The 21,301-nt window shown below is 47.0% G+C and overlaps 1 protein-coding gene and 1 pseudogene across 2 annotated transcripts; one reads left to right on the plus strand and one right to left on the minus strand.

Annotated features, from left to right (window-relative positions):
• Positions 1-2,421: 2,421 nt before the first annotated feature.
• On the plus strand, positions 2,422-19,318 carry NEIL2 (nei like DNA glycosylase 2). Of its 2 annotated transcripts, none has more exons than XM_006729381.3 (5): positions 2,422-2,557; positions 4,412-4,551; positions 9,548-9,903; positions 15,941-16,137; positions 18,246-19,318. In XM_006729381.3, exons 2-5 carry the CDS (start codon positions 4,414-4,416, stop codon positions 18,557-18,559), a joined length of 1,005 nt encoding a protein of 334 aa, XP_006729444.2. In that variant the 5' UTR covers positions 2,422-2,557; positions 4,412-4,413; the 3' UTR covers positions 18,560-19,318. The 2 variants fall into 2 exon arrangements, with proteins under 2 accessions (XP_006729444.2, XP_030879659.2); XM_031023799.2 differs by lacking the exon at positions 2,422-2,557 and adding an exon at positions 2,693-2,713.
• Positions 13,408-14,878, minus strand: LOC102750988 (26S proteasome regulatory subunit 7 pseudogene; annotated as a pseudogene).
• Positions 19,319-21,301: the final 1,983 nt, after the last annotated feature.

Raw genomic sequence — 21,301 nt, forward strand, 5'->3', positions numbered from 1 at the left:
AATTGTGCTAAAAAAAGTACCTACTGCTTATTAAGCACTAGTGCAGGTCAGACTCTGCTAGTAGCTTTATATATCCACACAAAACATGTATATGTTCTCACAGTCATGTTTCAACATGAAGAAGATATGACCCATGGATTTTAAGTAACTCACTGAAGGTCACAGAACTCATACGCCTCTAGAGACATAGAAAACCTCCTCTCTGTGGTTCAGAATCCCCAAACTCTTTCTTTGGCAATCTGATTCCTCACCAGATTCTACTGCTTTTCTCCTTCACTTCCTTTTTCGCTGTCTTTGAAGTGGCTGCATTTTAATCGATTTTCATGTTCACTGTAACTTTAATCCTGTTGGAGAAATCAGGGGCACAAAGGAAGATGGAGGAAATTGGTTCCATGGCCCTTAGAAAGCTAGATGCTGAGGCCCAGGCTCCCGTGGGTTTTAGGGTTGCCCCCAATCCAGGAGACAATAATAACTGAAACATACTGAACCCTATGCCAGGCCCAGTGCTAAGAGATTTATGTGAATCACCTCAATAAATCCCACAGTGGCCCAGTGAGGTAGGCATTTCACTCCATTTTACAGATGAAGAAACTGAGGTACAGAAAGGGAAATTACTTGCTCAAGCTCTGCCCACTGAGTGGTGAGATTTGGACTCAGGGAGTCTGATGCAGAAACAATATTCTTCACTGCTATTCTACAGAGTTACTCTTCTAGGCGTTTGTCCTTCCCCAACCTCATCGTCTTAGAATGATGATTACATACACTTGCATAGCACTCTACAGTTTATGAGTGTTTTGCTTCTAATATCTCATTTAATCATTCATTCAAAGAATACTTATTATTGAGTGCCTACCAACTGCCAAGACCTTGCTGCTCCAAGTGCAGTCCTTGGACCAGCAGCAGCAGCAGGACGTGGGAGCTTGTTAGAAAGGCAAAATCATGGGTCCTGCTAGAAACCTGAGTCAGAATCTTCATTTAAATAAGATTCCCAGGTGATTCATGGGCATATTAAAGTTTGAGAAACCCTGCTTTTTGATATTTCCACGATAAAGCCGTATATATCTCACTTAAAACATGGATACAGAGATACCGTGACTTGTCCTCCCACAGCTAACAATGAGGCAGTTTAACATAAAGAGCTTACAACAGTGCTTTGCCCATAGTATGTGCTCAACAAATAGCTATTATTATAAATGACAGAGTCAAGCTGTGAACTATTTGGTTTCTTAACTCTCTAGTCCTCTGGCCTCTGCAGAGCCTTCCGAGGCATCAGGCGTTCGTTCCAAGGGGTGAGGCAATGATTGTGGCTCTGGCTTCCTTCCCAGCTCAGCCGGGGTCTAGAGAATGGGCATTTAGGGGCTCCAGAAGCTGCTGTTGGTGTATACCTGATCCTACAGCAGGGGGCATCCCGGTGGGGATGTTGTTCTCCAGAAGAGGACAGATATAGAAAGAGGGAGACCAGAAGGTTCTCAGGGGATCCCTCCTGGAAACTCAGCACCTGCAAACCTCATCCCCTCTGTCTCTAGGGTCCCCGCTGTGTTGAGGCAATTCAGTACCCCAAGTCTTCCTAGCCTCCCTCTCCTCACTTCCTGCCCCTATTCCCTTCAGGCCACCTGCACTGCTCCCTCTTACTCAGCAGGACACAACCCGAGAAAGAACGGGGCCTGTCTCCTGTGCTGACCAAGTCCTCCTCAGGACTCTCTCTCTCTCGGGTCCATGGTGCAGGCTATCCTGGACAGTTTCCGGAACACCTCCTCCGGCGCTTCCCCAAACTTCCCTGCCGTCTTCTTGGAAATGGCTGGCTCGCCATCCTCTTTGGAGAACTAACAATGGAACATAATTACTTCTGAATAGTCTACCGTTTTATCTGTATTACTCTCTGAAACAAAAATTTAAATCATGCTTTTAAAGCAAAACTTGCTTACGGCAAAATCAATAATACTCAAATAACATAAAGTGAAAGAGCCCACTCTTTAAAACTTTCATGAGAATTTCTTGACAACCTTTTTCCTTTGCAAAATGACCTGAGCTTGGAAGCCGTTCAAAATCAACTCAATGACTTTGCCCGAACCACCCAAAGTTTTATTCAGGAACCTCACTTTTCTCCATAACCTCCTATCCCCGTAAGACAATAAACGTTCCCAAGGCGGTTTGCCTCGTCTCCGCCGTGTGCTGGATTTCCGTCCCTCTGCCCTTCTCCCACTTTCTCCCTCCCTCCACTCCCCCTGTGCGGCCGCGGCCCCGCCTCCAGCGACGCCCCTCAGGGGAGGAGCCTCGCGCCCCCTGCAGCCAGGACGGGGCCCCGCCCCCGCCCCGGGGGCGGAGTCCGGCTCTACCCCACGCCCCGGCGGAACCCCGAGCCCTTCCCCCCCCGAAGGAGGAGCCTCGCGCCACCCCTCCCCTCCCCGGCTCGGGACCTATCCCGGCTGCCGGCTCCCGGGGCCGTTCCGCGTCGGTCCCCGGGCAGAGCGTGCGCGGACGCTGGCCAGCTGAGTCCTCTCCGCCCGGCGCTGGAGGCGGCGTGCGGGCTTCGCCGCGGGGCGCGGGCCCGGAGCCGGTGAGTGCAGCCGCCCGCCCCTCGCTGTGGCCCGCGCGGGCGGGGAGAGGGAAGCAGGCCGGGGGAGGATGGTACCTGCTACCGGCGAGACAGCGCAGTGACCGACAGTTAGAAGAAGCATCCCTTACGGAACCGCACCCCTGGCCCAGTTTTTTGGTTGGTTGGTTTACCACTGTGCCGCCCAGCATTTACCCCTGGGGGCCTCCCTCAGTGCCCCTCAGTCCTGTCTCCGCGGCCCCCCATCTCCCCGCCTCACCCCCGAGAAAGAGTTGGGAAAAGCAGCCATTTTAGAGTCCCTGGGGGAGTGAGTGGTTAGCCGTAGGAAAGAGGACGCCCTGACGCCGCTCTCCTCTGCCACTTTGAGTGTGGTCCGCTAGGAGCCAGTAGCCAGCCTCACTGCCGTCAGCCTCTTGAGGGAGGGGGCTTGAGGGTAGGCAAGACGTCCCCATCAAATCCTGTGTCCTTTCCGCTTCTACTCCCTTAAGGCTAGGGCAGAGACAACTTGCTGCCCCGTTTTAAATCTCCGTAAGTATACCTTAAAAAATGTGCCCATGTGTTAAGAGATTTCAAGGATTAGGTGCATTTCAGGTGAAAGCTTTTCCAGAAGCTTCCTCTGTTGGGGATGACCTGGACACTGAGAGCTGGTTGAGGTTAAGGTGGTGGGCTGCAGTCAGGCAAGTCTCCTTGCAACCCAGCACTTGTCAGTATGGCCTGTCCAGTGCCTTGAAGGTCTGATTGGGGGAAACAGCACTAGTTATTAGCGAGTATAAAGCACCATCAGATGTAAAATACACATTATTGAATGTGCTGCTAATTCAGCTATGAGAAAGCATGGATATAGTAAGAGGCATCCTCATTTTAGAGACTTTTAATTGTTTTTTAGAATTGCTAAAACTACAGTAGCTACCACTCTGCCAGGTACCTACTTAGTTCTTTGGGTTTTCATCATAACTTGCAGGGTCATGTGCAGGCGAGGGAAACAGGTGGTTAAGTAGTGTGCCCTGGGTAAGGGGGGTGGGGAGGGACTCTTAGCTTCCAGAAGCCAGGGTACGGACCACTCAGACTCAAACATCTGAATGCTTTATACATAAACTCTGAGTGAACTTGGATGATTGGGGGCAGAGAGAGATGGGAGTCACAGATAACCATACGTCAGGGTTAAAACAACCCCAGCTGTTTTCGGTTACCAGGGATAATTATCTGCTGTTAAGCTGGAGGTGGCCTCTCCATACTCTGAACTAACATGACCCTGTGTCTGCACGTGTCATGGTTCTGAGCTCTGCATTGTCAACACACACACAGTGCTCCTACTAGTGGGGTGGTCCTGGGAAGACCAGATCCACATCTGTGTCTCTGTGTCCCTTACAGTCTTCTCTTCTATCACCATTTCTCCCGTAAAAGTGGGGAGATAAATCTGCAGCAATGGGTTGGAATGATTGGTATTGCTGAAGGGGGAGGACAGAGAAATCGTGGAGAGGAGTTTGGGGCCCACAGTGCAGGCAAAAAGTACCCAGGGCCAGCTCCCATTCCGACTGCCACAAGATCAAAGTGGAGGGCTCCCAGGACATGATGTCTTAGCACACTGTTGGTGCTTAATAAGTGTTTGCTGCATGAGGAAAGGTGAGAGGGGCTGGAAAGGGAAACTATTACTGGGAAACCGACCCACACCCTGTCACAGCTGGTCTTTCTCTTTGATCTGACCCCTCTTCTCAGCCACACCCCCTTTTTGGCCATATATACTTTTCGAGTCGATGGCAACAACATAGCTGCTGGAAAGCTTGGGACTTGGCACCCACCAGAAATGCTAGAGAACTAGCGAAGTCAGTGGCTTCTTTTCCCCATTTCTACCTGCAGGGATGCCAGAAGGACCATCTGTGAGGAAGTTCCACCACTTGGTCTCCCCCTTTGTGGGGCAGCAGGTGGTCAAGACAGGGGGCAGTAGTCAGAAGCTGAACCCTGCCAGCTTTCAGTCCCTGTGGCTCCAAGACACCCAGGTGAGTTCATTGGGGCTTGGTCGATACCTCACATAAATGGGCTGGCTCCGTCGGCACATGTATTGACTCCCTTAGAATTTATCTCAAGACTTTGATGCCATCACTTCCTTGAGCCCAAGACAACCGCGCCAGGACCCCCACGCAGCTCCTCCTCTTTAGGTCTGATGTTTCTCAGCCAGAATTGGGCATCTCGGTGGCCTATGGAACTAGAAAAAGTACCCTGTGCACGCATGAGCTGGAGATTCTGATGCAGAGTCTGGAGTGATTCCGGTCACTCCAGTGGACTCTGATGTGCACCTATGGTTAGGAACTAGCAAGGACGTGAGGAAAGAGCATAGCCTTCTGATCTGGATTCTCGTGGCCTCATCCATGCCCTGAGCATAAGGCAGAATTGCCTCAAGGGGCTCCCAGGGCTCCTGTGGTCTGATTTGTGCCTCCTTCTCTAGGCCCGCTTCTTCCCCTGTCCCAAATCTCTCTTGCAGTCATGTTGAACTACTGGGGCTCCTCTACCAATCTTTCTTGCCCGCGGTTTTGACATGCAGCTCCCCTGCTCGGGCAGATCTTCCTTTTTCCCCCAACTCTGCCCCCATTCCCGTCCTTTTCTTGTGAGCATGGTAATTCCTTGTCTTCAGGATTCAGCCTTGCCATCACATCCTCTGAGAAACCTGGCCTGTCTGCTCTAAGGGTGGGGAGAGACTTCTCTTTGCTTACTGGGCACCCCCTCCTTCCTCCTAGTGGATCCTCAGTGCTGAACTTGTCCTGCTGGTTGAATGGAGGAGAGGAGCAACAGGGCGGGGACTGTGCCCTCCACAGTATTGTATGCCTAGCCCTTCGTTGAGTGGCGGCTCTTAGGAAGCATATATATGATAATTGGCTATAGAGAAAATAAATGAACTCTGCTGCTGAGCTGTGTGCTCCTAAGTAAGTTACTTAATCTCTTAGCTGTAGTTTGTGCAATTGTAAAATGGGGACAGATCACTTAGCAGTTAAAATTGTATTAAACAGACTTGATGTCTGGCACAGGTGCTCCGTAAATGCTGATTCTCTTTTTTCCACCCTGTCCTTCACACACACCTCGCGGGTTATAAAACCATTCTTGGTTAGAACTGAAAGAGGTCTTCTAGACCTTCACTTAACATTTTCTACATTTGGAGGTGGGGGCTCAGAGAGGGAGAACACTCAACCCAAGTTGACATGGCTAGCTGGAGTCCAGGCCACCTGACCTCCGGGTCTGTGCTCCTACCGTGAGAGCTTTTGGACTGTTTGACCAGACTACTGCAAGGTTTGCAGGGGCAGGATTAGATCCTTTCATCTCTGGAACCCCAGCACTTAGCCTGAGCCTGTCTCAGAGCTGGCTCACCGAGAATATTTACGGACTGGCTGAGTGGACAGAAGAATGTGTGGACAGGGAGCCTTGAGATGGAACTGGGAGCTGGTTTCCTAGTAAACCAAGGCAGAAATCGGTGTGGGAGCCCAAGAACCCTGAGGGACACAGCCTTGGGGAACTGCCTGGCATGAGGGGGCTAAGTTCTCATCATTGTGCTCCCTTCTTTGCACCTCTAACTCCTAAGGAGCTGAGAGTTGAATTTTGAAAGTATGACCTGTATCTACAACAGGGGAAAAGGGTTAGGTAACAGTGAAGGGGAAGGAGGGGAGCATACAATTAAGACCTATTTGAGGGCCTCAGCAGAGAAGAGGTCCTTGTAGCCTGGAGTAAAAGACTTCATGGGGGTACCTGGGTGGCTCAGTTGGTTAAGCGTCTGCCTTCGGCTCAGGTCATGATCCCAGGGTGCTGGGATCAAGCCCCGAGTGGGCTCCCTGCTCAGCGGGGAGTCTGCTTCCCCCTCTTCCTTTGCCCCTTCCCTCCACTCCTGCTCTCTCTCTCTCTCTCTCAAATGAATAAATAAAATATTAAAAAAAAAAAAAAAAAGACTTCATGAAGGAAGTGGGTTCTGAGTGGGACCTTGAAGGATGGAGGATTTAGATGGACCAAAAGGAAAAGAAAGCGTATTTCAGGTTTGTGAAGCAGTTACAGACAGGCAAATGGAGATAGAATGAGCACAGTGGGCTAATGAAGCAGGGAAGAGATTGGCTCCATTCTGTGCGACCTGTTTTTCTGGCAAGTTCTTTCCCTCTTTCCTTGTTGGTTCTCCAGTTTCTGTAGTGGAATTGTGCTTATTCATGTCTGGAGTTTGTGGTTTTTTTTTTTTCTCCCTTGACTTAATGGGAAGTCCAGAGTGGTATGGGAGCAACATGAGATCACTGGGCACCAAGTTCCTTGTGCTTTTTCCTCCCTGGGGTGTGACCCTCATCCTCATGGTGATAACATGGCAGCTGAGATTCCAGCCATTACGTTCTAGGCAGGAAGAAAAAGGAAGGAAGGGAGATAGGGCAGAAGGGACCTGGAAGCTGGTTCACCTGTTTCAAAGAGCTTTTCTGGAAACTACATTTGACTATTCCTGTGTATATTTCACTGGCTGCCCCATCTCTAAGGGAGTCTGGGAGACAGATTTTTAGCTGAGGACATTGAGGTCCCCCCCAAATCAGTAGCTGAGGTTACTGAGGTCCCTGTAAATGGGTAGATTTGTTAGTAGGGAAGAGGGGAGAGGGATATTGGAAGGTAGTCATAGTCTCCTTACACCTGGTCCATTATCTTCTCCTTTGTTATACCCTCATTTTGCAAAGCACACATTCCAGGAGCTGCCTGAGAAAGAGTGCGTGGGGGATAAGTATTGAGTCCTTACATGGCTGTTAATGTTTCTGTTCCGTCTTAGTTTGGGTGGTGTGGGAGCTCCAATCCAACCCCCCTACATACTTAGACTTTTAACCAGTCCTCCAATTTTTAAAAAATACATAACAGCTTTACTGAAATATAATTCGCATAACATACAATTCACCCACTTAAAGTGTGCAATTCATGGCTTTTAGTGTCTTCACACAAAGTTGTACAACCATCACCACAGTCGATTTTAGAACATTTTCATCTCCAGAAAGAAACCTTGTGCCCATTAGCAGTCACTCCCCATTTCACCCCTGCCTTCCGCCCCCAGCCCTAAGCAACCACTAACCTATTTTCTATTTCTATAGATTTGCCCTTTTTTTGGACATTTCACATATATGGAGTCATGCAACGTGTGTTCTTTTGTGACTTCTTTTACCGAATATAATGTTTTCAAGGTTCATCCATGTTGTAGTGTGTGTCAGAATTTGCTTCTCTTCAAATACTGAGTTTCCAGAGGGAACGAGTGGAGCCTTCCTCCTCTGTATGCCCCTCAGAGCCTAGCACACTGCCTGGCACACTGTAAAAGCTCAATTAATGGTCAGTTAATTGAAGTAAAAATGATGTCCCAGGAATTTAAAAGAGGGACAGTAGAAATTGCCATAGTTGGAGAGGACACAAAGATGTCCTGAGCTAGGCATTTTTGACCTGCTAAATGTTTTGACCCTGAGGGACATATGGCAGATACTTTCATCAGCATTATACCTACATTAGTGAATGTGCATCAGAAAAGTATTTTCTGGAGCAAATTCTATTATGCCCACTTAATTCTTGCTCAGTTTTTTATGTAGCTCAGTTAAGCCATTTCTAATATGTGGCAGCAAACTGTTGTGCTCACATTTGCAGATGAGTTATTCTGGAATTATTTAGAAAGGTAATGCCTTCTTTTAGGGAGAGGACTGCTACAGTTAAAATTTTTATACTGATTGACAAATTGGAGATCATATCAGAACTATGATCTCTAAGTATGTACTTTTGGAGGCCAAAGAAGTAACACAGGCATTTCCACTATTGATGCCAGGTGTTTTGGTTTTGAAAGGCTGCCTAAATTCCAGATCATGCAGAACAGGCTCATCCTGGAATCTGGATATGCACATTACATAGTAGGGCTAGCAGTATAAAAACAGAATACAAAGCACCTGGAACATTCTTTTACATACATTTCCTTTTCTCATCTTTTTTTCCCAAAATCGTTTTCATTGGGATGAGGTGAATTCTTTTCCTTTGTACATTTTATGTACATTTTATGGTTTGATCCATTGATCAGTTTTTATGTCAGTATTCGATTTCTATTGATAGTCATTTTTTTATTGTGAGTTCTCTTGTGGTCATTTCTTCTACCAAATCCAATTTCAGTGAGTGAGAGGTACCAAATTTTACAATGTGTAACATACATTGTCTATTTACAGTATATAAAATGCAGTACTTTAGCTGCTCTCAATTTGTGGATGGTGCATGTGCGTGTGTGTGCGTACAAGCTAATTATTTCTAACAAAGAAAAGGTATTATGAATTAAATACGGGATGACAATTTGTATTTATATCTCAGCTAATCTGTGAAAACATTGCGAGCATTTCCCCTCAGTTATTCTAGGGTGGTCCTGCTGTCTAGCATGGATCTATGTTACTGCTAATCCAATTCTTCTTGTTTTCAATCACTTTGAAAACCATGTGCTAACTGCCCACACCACTGGAGCAAAGAGCAAAAGGCAGGTCCAAAATACTCGGCTTTGGGAAGCTTCCTTGAAGAGACAAGAAGGGATAAGTTTGCATTAGGATAAACATCTGCATATACCTCTTCTAGCATTCCCTAAGGCTGTCTTAGGCCATTCAGACTGCTATAGCAGACCGCCACAGACTGGGTGGCTTATAACCAACAGAAATTTATTTCTCACAGTTCCGGAGGCTGGAAATCCAAGATCAGACAGCCTGCAGATTCGGTGTCTGGTGAGAGCCTGCTTCCTGGTTCATAGACAGCCATGTTCTTGCTGTCCTCACATGGTGCAAGGGGCAAGGGAGCTCTCTGGGACCTCTTTCATAAGGACACTAATCCCATTTATGAGGACTTCACCCTCATGACCTAATTTCCTCCCAGAGGCGCAACCTCCAGATACCATCACATTGTGGGTTAAGTTTCAACATACACATTTGGGGTGGCGGGGAGAGGGGCACAAACAAGTCCATAGCAAAGACTTAGATCATGTTCGTTTTTTTGTAGGTCCATGGAAAGAAATTATTCCTTAGATTTGATCCAGATGAAGAACTCGGGTCCCTTGGCAACATCTCACTGCCAGAGTCTGTAGAAGAAGGAGAGAGGAAGGAAGAGGCTCAGGACCAAAAGCAGGCCTCGGGGCCCAGCAGCCAGAAAATCTCTCAGCAGTCCTCTCAGTCCCTGGAGCTTGTTGCTCCCAGTGGAGAGAGTGGTGTGGAGCATTTGCGGGGAGACATGCCTGCAGGAGGTGCTGAAAGGTGGCTGCAGGTCAGCTTTGGTTTGTTTGGCAGCATTTGGGTGAACGAGTTCTCCAGAGCGAAGAAAGCAAACAAGAGGGGCGACTGGAGGGACCCCACTCCCAGGTAACGGCATGGCTGGGCAGGCTGTAGGCTGTGGCTCTGTAGGGTCTGTGGTGTTTCACACGGCCCCCATGTGCAGGCTTGGGGCTGGGCTCTGTGCTCACTCAGGTGGGTATCCCACTGCTCTCCAGCAGCCTACTTTGTAGGAGAGAGTACCCATGATAGAAAGTAGACTGTGGTCTGCATCCAGAGAGGGGTGGAAACGTACTGGGGCAGCTTAGTAAAAGGGAAGAACTTTCCCAACAAGCATGGCTCTTGAGAGTGGGATGGCCCTGAAGGACATTTTATGGCTTGACTAGTGCACTCTGAATTTAGGGACAGAATTGTCTTAGTTTTCATCTGCTATTGGTGAGAAGACTATCTTGGTGTGTAGAACTCTGTCCATGCTCAGGATTATTACCTCAGTGTAGATTCCCAGAAGAGTCATTGCTGGTCACTGAGAATGAACACCCTTACGGCCTTGCCTAAGTGCTCATTTAGCTGAATTCTTTTTTTTTTTTTTTTAAAGATTTTATTTATTTATTTGAGAGAGAGAGAGAATGAGAGACAGAGAGTATGAGAGGGAGGAGAGTCAGAGGGAGAAGCAGACTCCCTGCCGAGCAGGGAGCCCGATGCGGGACTCGATCCTGGGACTCCAGGATCATGACCTGAGCCGAAGGCAGTCGCTTAACCAACTGAGCCACCCAGGCGCCCATCATTTAGCTGAATTCTTAACTAGTTTTGAGTTGTTTGTATACTTTTTATCAATTTGTAGAGGCTTTTGTACATTGTGTGTTAATCTTTGTGATGTGATGCCAATGTTGTTTCAAGTCCACCTGTGTCCTTTGACAGTATTTGTGCCTTTTGGCATTCAAGATCTAAACATTTTTTAGGGGCGCCTGGGTGGCTTAGTCGGTTAAGTGTCCAACTCTTGGTTTCGGGCTTAGGTCACGATCTCATGGATCATGAGATGGAGGCCCGCGTCGCGTCGGGCTCCACTTTCAGCAGGGAGTCAGCTTGAGACTCTCACCCTCTGTCCCTCCCCCCACTCATGCGCTCCTGCTCTCTAAAATAAACCTAAAAAAAATTTTTTTTTAAATTCCTATTTTTTTAAAAAATGTTTATATAAGTATAGTTAACGTCAATGTTATATCAGTTTCAGGTGTAGAACATAATGATTCAACAATTCTAGACATTACTCAGTGCTCACAATAAATGTAGTCATCATCTGTCACCAAAGAATGTTATTACAATATTATTGACCATATTCCCTATGCTGTACTTTTCATCCCTATGACTTACTTACTTTATAACTGGAAGTGTATACCTCTTAATCCTCTGTATATATTTTGCCCATCTTCCCACCCCCTGGGATTTTAAATTTTTATGTAGTCAGTGGTCAGTATTTTCCGCGATAGCCCTTGAGTTTTCCCCTCTTGCTAAAGAAGGCCTCTTCTACCTAAAAGCCACACTACTCTTCCATTTCTAAAGTTTCATAATGATATATTTTTATGTTCAGAACTGTAGTGTGTGTTTACGATATGATGTAGGGCTAGTAAGATGCTTTGGATGTGAAGATAACTGAGACTAGATTAAGGGTTAGGAGGAGATTTTTTGGCTCACATAATTGGAAGTTTCGAGCGAGGGTGGGCTATGGTGTTGACTCAGTTCCCAGCTTTGGGCTTCATGTTCTTGTGATTCTTCTGTCTGTACCTTTCCCCACATGTTGGTATCATCCTTAGACCAGCAGCAAGAGGCTCTTGCAGTTCCAGGCCTTATGTCGACACAGGAAGAGAGAAGAGGGGAAGAGAGGGTCATTTCTAGAAGTTCAGACGAGCGAGGAGAGCTTTCTCAGAAACTCTCAGCAAACCTTTCATGGCCTGAAGCTGGTTCATGGGCTGATTGCTAAATTAGTCACCAGCTAGGGCAGTTGAAATGCTCTTCACCAACAAGCCTCATCCCTAACTGGGTTTTCAAATTTATTGTCACAGAGTTAACACATATCATTCTCTTATTTTTTAAATCTCTTGTGAAGTTATGTCTGCCTTTTTCTTCTTCATGTTCTTTATTTTCCTTTGTCACCTACCCCCCTTTTTTACTTACTTAGGCTTACCAGAGTTTATCAACTTTGTTGATCTTTCAAATAAATAATATCAGTTTTATATACTCTATATGGGAAGAGTATTTTCTTATTTTCCAAATGTTTGAGTGGGGTCATCGTTTTGTTGTCATTATTTTTATTGGATTGTGATCAAGATATCAGCCTGTGAATTTTCTACTTTGGGCATCTATTAAAATTTGCAGTCAAACACATCATTGATCTTTTCTTACCATTTATATACATAAATGAAGGTAGTATGTTCATAAAAAGTAAAATCTTATGTAACTATTAAGAACAGGTTATTGCTTTGATAATTCAAACTCTCTATCCTTGCTTGTTTTTTGTTTACTTAATATGCCAAATGTGGGAAGAAGAGCATTAAGAGCCTCTAGAGTGATTGTGGTTTTATGAGGTTTTTCCTTGTCTTTCTAGTGTGTTTATATGTTTGCTGCCCTGTTGTCCAAAGCATCAAGGTCTCTGACTTCTTTGCAGCTTTATTAAATAATAACATACCCTCCGGGCGCCTGGGTAGCTCAGTCAGTTAAGCATCCGACTCTTGATTTGGGCTCAGGTCATGATCTCAGGGTCGTGAGTTCGAGCCCTGTGTCAGGCTCCACGCTGAACATGGAGTCTGCTTAAGATTCTCTCTTCCTCTCCGTCTGCCCCTACCATCCACCTCCCTCACTCTCTCTCTCTCAAAAATAAATAAATAAATAAATAAAATAAATAATAACAGATCCTCTATTTGCCTTTGGTCTTGAATTCTGCTTTTCTTGATGGTAATAACGCCACTCTGTGTTTGGCTGGCCCCCTTGGTCTTTTTCCACTTAGGGTGTGCTTTACAGGAGTGCCTTTTCACTTATTTTAGGTATATTTCTTACAAACAGCACGTATCTGGCTTTTGTATCTTTTTAAACTCAAACCAAAACTCTTTGTTTTGAAATGAGGTAACTGTGGTATTTGGATTTTCTTCCATTTGCCATTTTATTATACCTTGTTTCTTTTCTTCTGTTGGATTTCTCAAGTTTCTTTCTTTCCCCCTGCCCCCCCCCTTTTTAACTCCTGTTGAGTATAAATTGCGAGTACTGCTATTCATCTTGTTTTTGTTGGTAATAATATTCCCTTTAAATTAGACCCATATTTTTTCTTAGTTAATAACAACCAAATGTTTAATAACATTAAACTAATAACATGTCTCCCTTCTTATTGAAACTGGTTTTTTGCTCCCTTCCTTCATCCTTCTGAGAGGAGGCCTTTGAAATATTTCTACTTCCCCACTTCTTTTGTCTTGCCCACCCTATCTCCTGCGTTTGCTGAGATAGTTTAGAATTTTAGTTCCAGATTGTTAACTATATATTATTAATTATATGTAATTAAGTTGATTAACATTAAAAACACAGTAACATGTGTATCTTATTTGTTTTTATTCAGTTTTGAAACCCTTTATTTTTGTGTATGTAATGGTTATTAACAAGTCTATTTAGTAAGGTTAGGATTCCACTGAAAAACAGGGTTTTCATGAAAGCCTTCAGGGCTCCGCTGTATGTCATATGGCAGGGAGTAGCACTGGATTTGGCATGAGACTTAATGACCTTATTTACAGCCTCCAAGGAATCCTCCTCGGTAGGGATTTTTCGCCGTGCTCTGATGGCAAGCATACCAGCTTCCGTGCAGATGCTTCTCATCTCAGCACCAGAGCGATTTGGGCACAGTCACACTAACAACTCAAATCTGACATCTCTTTCAACACTCATTGAACGAGCACGAATCTGAAAAATGTGAGTCTGACCCTCTAGATCAGGTAAGCTAAATGCAATCTTTCTGTCCAGTCTCCCTGGCCTCATCAGTGCTGGGTCCAAAGTGTCAGGTCTCGTGGGGGCCGTGAGCCCTTTAATGTTACCTCAAGGATCAAAACTGTCCAGTTGATTGATCAGTTCCAGCATTGTTCTCTGCACTTCATTGTCTCCTTCAGTGGCATCCTCAGAATGAGCCCCTCCAATAGCATCAATTTCATCGAGGAAGATAAGGCAGGCTTTTTTTGTTCTGGCCATTTCAAAGAGTTCATGAACCATTCGAGCCCCCTCACCGACATTCCTCTGTACAAGTTCAGATCCAGTAACTCGAAAAGCAAGCATCAGTCCTGTTAGCAACTGCCCAAGCACAGTGTCTTGCCTGTACCTGTGGACCAAAGAGGAGCACACCCTTGGGAGGCTCAATGTCAAGGTTAACAAACCTCTCTGGATGAAGTAATGGGGTTTCAACTACTACTCAAAGTTTCTGAATCTGTTCCTTAGAGCCAGCCACATCGATGTATGTGACATTAGGTTTTTCCTCCGCCTGCATCATGGTTGACTGTTGGATCAGTCTTTTTTTGTTGTTGTTGTTGGATCAGTCTTAAGAGGCAGCGGAATGTGAATTTGATACTTAGTTCTGTCCATGCTGACTCTCATTCCTTCTTCAGTGTCCACAGGTGCTACCTGATCACTAAGATCCACCACAAACTAGGCAAACTGCTTCACATTGATAATGTGCTTTGGGTCCTTCGAGTCCGCACTGATTATCTTTGTACACCTCGCAACCCTCAAAGGCTGTTCACTCTGCAGTGTTTGCTTTTCTGCACCAAATCCCAGAGCGCTGGTGAGGCCAGGCCAGTATCAGATTCTTTCATACCAGTGAGCTCATGAAGCTTCATAAGAAGTTGTCGCATGTCATCTTCAACCTGCTTCATCTGCCTAGAGTCAGTGCTCTGACCATACGTTTTCAGCAGGGCGATATCCCCCTCATCCAGAGCTCAGATGGGCTTCTCGTCCTCCTCATCCTCTTTGTTTTCCGCTGATCAGTACTGAGATAATCTGGCATTTTAGGAGCGCCAAGTGCCTCAGCTCCTTAGTGATCACACAGCACCTCTCGCTTCCAGTGGTCAACATGGGTATCTTCTGATTCAAGAATTCCTTCCTAACACGTTACAGTTCTCAGCTGTGCTATCGTCCAGTCCTCTAGATCTCTCACCATAAATATTATGCACCCCAGGGCCGCCCCTTATGTCCTACCCTTTTCCTCTCCCCTTGGCTTGAGGTCCCTGCTGATTGCATTTCCATTGGGCATTTATTTTTCCTTGAGTAATTACCTCAGATACTATGGTAGATGTGTCTCTGAGGCCTTTTCCTCTACAATTGTCCTTTTAGGGGCACCTGGGTGGCTCCGTCGGTTGAGTGTTGACTCTTGATTTTGATTCAGGTCGTGATCTCTTGTGGGATCGAGCCCCGCCTCAGGCTCCGTGCTCTGCACAGAATCTGCTTGTCCCTCTCCCTCTGCTCCTCCCCCCAAGCACATGCTCGCTCACTCTCTCAAATAAATAAATAAAATTAAAAAAATAAAGTTGTCCTTTTACTTCCACATCAGAATACCATCTAGGTCAGATATATGGATATTCCCCTTCAGGTACGGAGTCCAGTTACAGTCTGATTATCTGCCCTTACACAGTAACCCATCATTTCTTTATCAAAGTTCAGAAAGTTTCCCCTGTGTCCTTGGAATTCAGGAAGTCCATGGGCGTATGGGTGGGTATGTATTTCTTGGTAAATCCTAACCTGGACTGGGAGTGGTGCCTCTCTAGCATCCGTTTCTCTGTCCTTCCTAACAAACTTTGCTTTTATGCAGGTAGCCATACCTCCTGAGCTTTGAGACTTCCTTACATCACATTGTCTTCAGTGAACATGCATGGCTGTGATCAGAAAGATGGAGCAATATATATGTTTTCTTTTAATTACTGCATTTAGCCCTGAGATTTTTATGATTCTGGCAGAGCCATCCCTTTTCTCTTTTGGGGTCTTAGCTTCCCTGGGTGAATCTTGACTGTGGAGTGGGAGTGCTGTGGACACGTGACTTGAGTCTCGAGTGGAAGCTGTATGTATGTGTGCCCTGAACTGCGTGCACTTAGGATCTTTTCTTTCTTCCCAGGTTGGTCCTGTACTTTGGTGGTGGCGGCTTCCTGGCATTTTATAATTGTCAGATGTCTTGGAGCTCTTCCCCAGCGGTCAGACCCACCTCTGACATCTTGTCGGAAAAGTTCGATCGAGGACAAGCCTTGGAAGCTCTGGGCCAGGAGCAGCCTGTCTGCTATACACTGTTGGACCAAAGATACTTCTCAGGCTTAGGTATGACTGATGGGAAAGGGATGGGACCCACCTCAGCTGTGCTTGAGGCAGTCACTTAATCTCTCTAGCTTCACTTCCTTTGAGATGCCTGGGTGGCTCAGTTGGTTAAGCATCTGCCTTCGGCTCAGGTCATGATCTTTGGGTCCTAGGATCGAGCCCCACATTGGGCTCCCTACTCAGTAGGAAGTCTGCTTCTCCCTCTCCATCTCCCCTCCCCACCACTCATGCTCTCTCTCTCTCTGTCTCAAATAAATAAGTAAAATCTTTAAAAAAATAAATAAGTCAACTGAGGGAGTTAGATTAGGCAATCTCTAACTTCTCTCCTGGCTTCGGAATTCACATCCTAATTATATTATCAGCTGGAGTCTGCCTGTGGCCACATCACAGTATAACTTCCTAAAGGGCGGGAGCCCTGTCTTCTTTCTCCTTGACTCCTCCACTGCCTGGTGTGGTGCCTGCAACACAGTAGGTACTCGGTTACTCAATCAGTATCTGCTGGGAACCGGAAGCTGCAATTTGCTAAGGGAGAGCACTGTGTTTGCCAGTGGGGCTTCTCTCGGGCAGATGGAACTGCCTGCTGGCAAAGCACAGATGCCTCAGGCCTCCGTCAGGATCTTAAAAGACACGAGTGAAGAAGCAGGTTCCCTCCCTCTGTTCAAGTGTCCTGAGCAATGAAACCGTGAGCGTTTCAGGTAGGGAAACGAGCTGAGCGATCTGAAAACCAGAACAGCCACCTAGCGGAACTCTGAGAACTGCCCTTACTACCCCAGCAGAGGCCTAAGTGCCCCTGCGACTGGCTGCTGAGGCTATTGAGTGAGCTGATGACAAAATCACCTCATACCCAAGGCCCGAAGGTGCCTGCTGCAGGCACAGCTCCCCTCAGGAGCGGGGAGGAGGCCCCGGGGGCTCCTCAGACAGCGGCTTGCATTTTTCACATCGAGACTGTGGGAGCCCCTGCGCCCTGCGGGAGAAAGAGATCTCCAGAAGGAGCCTTTGGGATATTTACAGCAGGAGCTCATGCTCTACTGACACGTCATTGTTCCTAACAATAGTAATAACAGCCGACATCTGTCGCATGAATCTAACATGCTAGTCACGTAGTTTTATCCTTCCTGTTTTCCCTTTACTCACACAAAGAAGCCAAAGCAAAGGTCACATTGCTGTAAGTGGTGCGGCTGAGCTCGGAATCCAGGTAGTTTGCCAGGGAATTGTAGAGAAACATTTCTGTGTGACTAGGGGTGTGATCATGAAGCCCTTGCAGATTGCAGTGATTTCATTCATCCATTCATCTCACACATGCTGAATGCTTGCCTTCTACCAAGTTCAACGTCTCTCCTTCAGGAGATTATTAATGGCCTGGCAAGCATGGGCTCAGTTCACTGCAACTTCAGATGGGTTGTGACAAATGCCTGGTAGAGGCTAAAGGAAGTGCAGCGTTGGGACATTCTGAAGAGAGTTATTGATTCCGGAAGGAGGGGTCAAGGCTGGCTTCACCAAGAATGAGGCAGGAGTAGAAAAATAATGAAATAATACCTCCTAAACGCTTTATATCTCAGGCATTATGCTTGACATTTTAATTTTAATTTTAAACGGCTAATATTTACTGAGTACTCTCTCCATACCAGCCACAGTGCTCAGTGTGTGTGTGTGAGAGAGAGAGAGAGAGAATTCTCATTTACTGCTCACAAAAGCCAGGTAAGCGATCCCCATTTTACAGATGAGGAATGTGGAGCTAAGGAACCTGCCAGGGTCACATAGTTTGGTTGATCTGGTTGAGCAGGGTTCCATCGCAGGCAGTCGGCTTCCATAGGCTGTTTTGATAACCTCTTTGCTGTGACAAGGGCCACACATGAGTTTTATTTTCTTTGGTCTCCACAACAGCCTTGAAGGTAAGTGTGAGCAAACCCAGTTGGCAGACAGGGAAGTGGCTCAGAGTCGGTGACTTGCCCAAGAGCCCTCAGGCCAGGGCAGGGTTGGCACCAGGTCATCCCCTGGAGCCCTCCCGCTGCCATCATGCCAGCTTCCGTTTGCTTTGCTAGTTTTGTGGATGGGGCTCCTGACCGGTGTGTTCTTTCCCCTTCCCTTGTCCTCTCCGTGCCTCCCCCCAGGGAACATCATTAAGAATGAAGCCTTGTACAGAGCCGGGATCCATCCCCTTTCTCTGGGCTCGCTCCTCAGCCCTCAGCGCCTTGAGGCCCTCGTGGATCATGTGGTGCAGTTCAGTGCGGACTGGCTTCAGGGCAAGTTCCAGGGCAGACAGCAGCACACGCACATCTACCAGAAGGAGCAGTGCCCTGAGGGGCACCAGCTCAGGAGAGAGGCCTTTGGGCCCCCGGGTGGCTTCCAGAGGCTCACGTGGTGGTGCCCGCAGTGCCAGCCCAGGCTGCCCCCCGACGAGCAGGCACAGGTCCAGCTCTCCTAGGGGGCTCCTGCCCGTCTTCACAGATCCTAGCCCTTTAGGGGCCCTGATTCCTGAATGTCCAGAAAGGGGGTGCTGTCAGTATTTGGGCCTGGCCACAGGAGCTAGAGGGCGGGGGGGGGCAGAGGGGTGGACATCAGGAGTGTTGCCAGCCATCTCACTGGTTAGGTTGAAGGCAGTTCCTACAGGGTTAGAATTTTTTTTTCCCCCCTTATCTCGTTTCGGTTCATTCTTCCCATCCAGTTCTGCCATTGTGAAGGATGAGGAAAAGTCATGAGGACAATAGAGGGAAGCACTTCCGCGGTGCGGCAGTGAAAATGAAAGCACCTGGAAAACAGCTGTGCCTCAACATTGCTTTGCAGATGTTTGGTTTTGCGTTTGAAACCTTGGTTGGTTGTAAGGCCCTCCATTTGAGAAGCAGGACAACGGAATTCTCTTTCTTTGTTCCCCTAGAGGGATCCAGGGATGAGAATGGAGTAGTGGGTGAGAGGTCAGCCTCCTGCCTGGATCCTTTCCCGTGGCATGGAGACCCCAAGAGAAGGGTGGGAGGAGGAGAGGGACCAGGGAGTTGGCCACCTCCCTGCTGTGCCCAGTGGGCTTTAGGAAAAAGCTACTTATCTCCTCCATAAGGTGATATATTTGTGACTGTTGGTATGTTGAACAGTGTAGGAATCGAGGGGGTAGAGACACACTGTCAGGTTGTTAGCAACAACTAGAAGAAAGTAGGACAGTGACATGAAAATAAAGCTCTTTGTTATTTTCTGTTGTTGTCTTTATTTGGCGGTCAAGGCTCTTAACACTGAATAACTGAGCTCCCAGTGAAGGCGGCTACATAGGGCTCTCTGAGTTGGCCTGATGGGGCCACTTCAAAGGAGCAGGGTAGGGAGGGGATGAACACCCACCTGCCCTTCTGCCCATAGGTGCGTTGCCCTGACATGGAATCAGGCAGAGCACAGATGGATTTCTTCCTGTTGCACCAGCCTCTGGCCTGCGGAAGACAGTGATTTGCATGAGTGAATGTACCGTGCCCTAGCACCTCCCCAGAAGTTGTTAACACTGGGGAAGGCCACGTTATGGCACCCTATAACCTGTAGAATAGTTCATCCGTACTGAATACTTCCCGTGGAAAGCCTGTAGCCTAGTTCTTGCCATATCATCTGCAGAAATCCCCATGGTGATGAGTACTCAGAGTGTGTTTTAGGTGAGGAAACTGAACTCCAGACTGGAGGCTGAGGAACTTGCTTAAGATCACACGGTTAACAAAGCTCAAGGGCACGCACCTATCACCCACCACTTTGTGGTCCCCTCTGTGTCAGTCCTCCGTAACTGTACCCCAGTACTGCCCCAAGAGCTGGCTGACATCGTTAGGGGGATGTCCCTGAAAGTAGCCAAGCTTCTTTTGATCCATCTCCTTTGAGAATAGGCCCCTAGGAAGAAGCATCACCCGTGGTGTCTCAGATGACGGGTTCTGTCATCAAATATTGCTCTATCTCCCTCCTGGAGCTTTGCGGAGCTCATAAAAGCTTCCAAGAAATTCTGCAGTAGAGCAAAGTATAACATTTCATGTTTTCAAACCTTATTTTACCATGAAGCCCATTTTACCTTTACTCTTCTTTGGAACAGAGTGTAGAAAAGGCTGTAATCCATTAAGATCCAACCTTTCTACACACATCCTTTGAACCTGCTTTCAAATGTGCCTCTCCACGGTCTGTTTTTCCTTTGGATTGTTCCCTGCAACCAGTTTCAGCAACCCCGTTCAATCATGACAGTTCTCACATCGAGTCTAAATCCTTCCTGCTTTATGTTTCCTTTGTGTCACATATTTAAATATCTTACACAACTGTACCTCAGTTCTCTCTTTCACTTGACAGAAGTGCCAGTTCTTTTGGCCTTAGATTATGTATGCCTAAGTAAACAGCACAGTCTGGGGGACTTAAACCACAGAAATTGCTGCTCCCGCAGTCCCGGATCCTGGAAGTGTCCCATTAAGGGGCCGGCAGGTTGGCCTCTCCTGAGCTCTCCCTCCTGGCCTTGCAGCTGCCTTCTTGCTGTGCCCTCCCAGGCCCTTTTCTCTATGTGCAGGCATTCCTGGGGCTTCTGCCCCTCCTTAGAAGGACGCTAGTCCTATCGATGGCTTAGGGCCCCACGCTTATGACCTCGTTTCACCTTAATTACCTCTTTAAAGGTCCTATTCAAATATCCCGTAAGGGAGGTTAAGGCTTCAATGTCAGAATTGGCTGAGGGGTGTGGTGGGGGTTGTGGACACAATTCAGTCCATAACAGGATACAAAAGGGTTTCGGAGAGAATCTTCAAGTTCTCAGAGGCCATCTCTCTGCACTTTTCTTTTGTTTTTGTTTTTTTTTAACTTAAATTAGTTTGTAAAACCCTACTTCCACACCAGATGCTCTGAAAATACTATTTGAGTAATAGATTGCTCTTTGTATCTACAAGAATATATTTACTCTTACGTGTGTGTGTGTGTGTGTATGTTCCGTGAAAATATATGTGTGGGGGGCACCTGTGTGGCTCAGTTAAGCGTCTGCCTTCGGCTCAAGTCATGATCTTGGGGTCCTGGGATCAAGCCCCACGTTGGGCTCCCCGCTCAGTGGGGAATCTTCTTCTCAATCGCCTTCTGCGCTTCCCCCCTGATTGTTCTGAGTCTCCCTCTCTCTCTCTTTCCCCCCACTTCTCTCATAAATAAAATCTTAAAAAATTATATGTGTGTGTATGTGTGTGTATATACA

This window comes from Leptonychotes weddellii, chromosome 2 (genome assembly GCF_054177405.1).
Source record: "Leptonychotes weddellii isolate Sample4059 chromosome 2, ASM5417740v2, whole genome shotgun sequence".
Lineage (NCBI taxonomy): Eukaryota > Metazoa > Chordata > Mammalia > Carnivora > Phocidae > Leptonychotes > Leptonychotes weddellii.

What these genes read in the sequence shown, in the direction of transcription:
- NEIL2 (XM_006729381.3), top strand. Translation starts at nt 4,414, where the DNA reads ATGCCAGAAGGACCATCTGTGAGGAAGTTCCACCACTTGGTCTCCCCC. An exon ending in TGTGGCTCCAAGACACCCAG is followed by an intron (nt 4,552 to 9,547) that starts GTGAGTTCATTG and finishes GTTTTTTTGTAG; the next exon opens with GTCCATGGAAAGAAATTATT. An exon ending in TGGAGGGACCCCACTCCCAG is followed by an intron (nt 9,904 to 15,940) that starts GTAACGGCATGG and finishes CTTTCTTCCCAG; the next exon opens with GTTGGTCCTGTACTTTGGTG.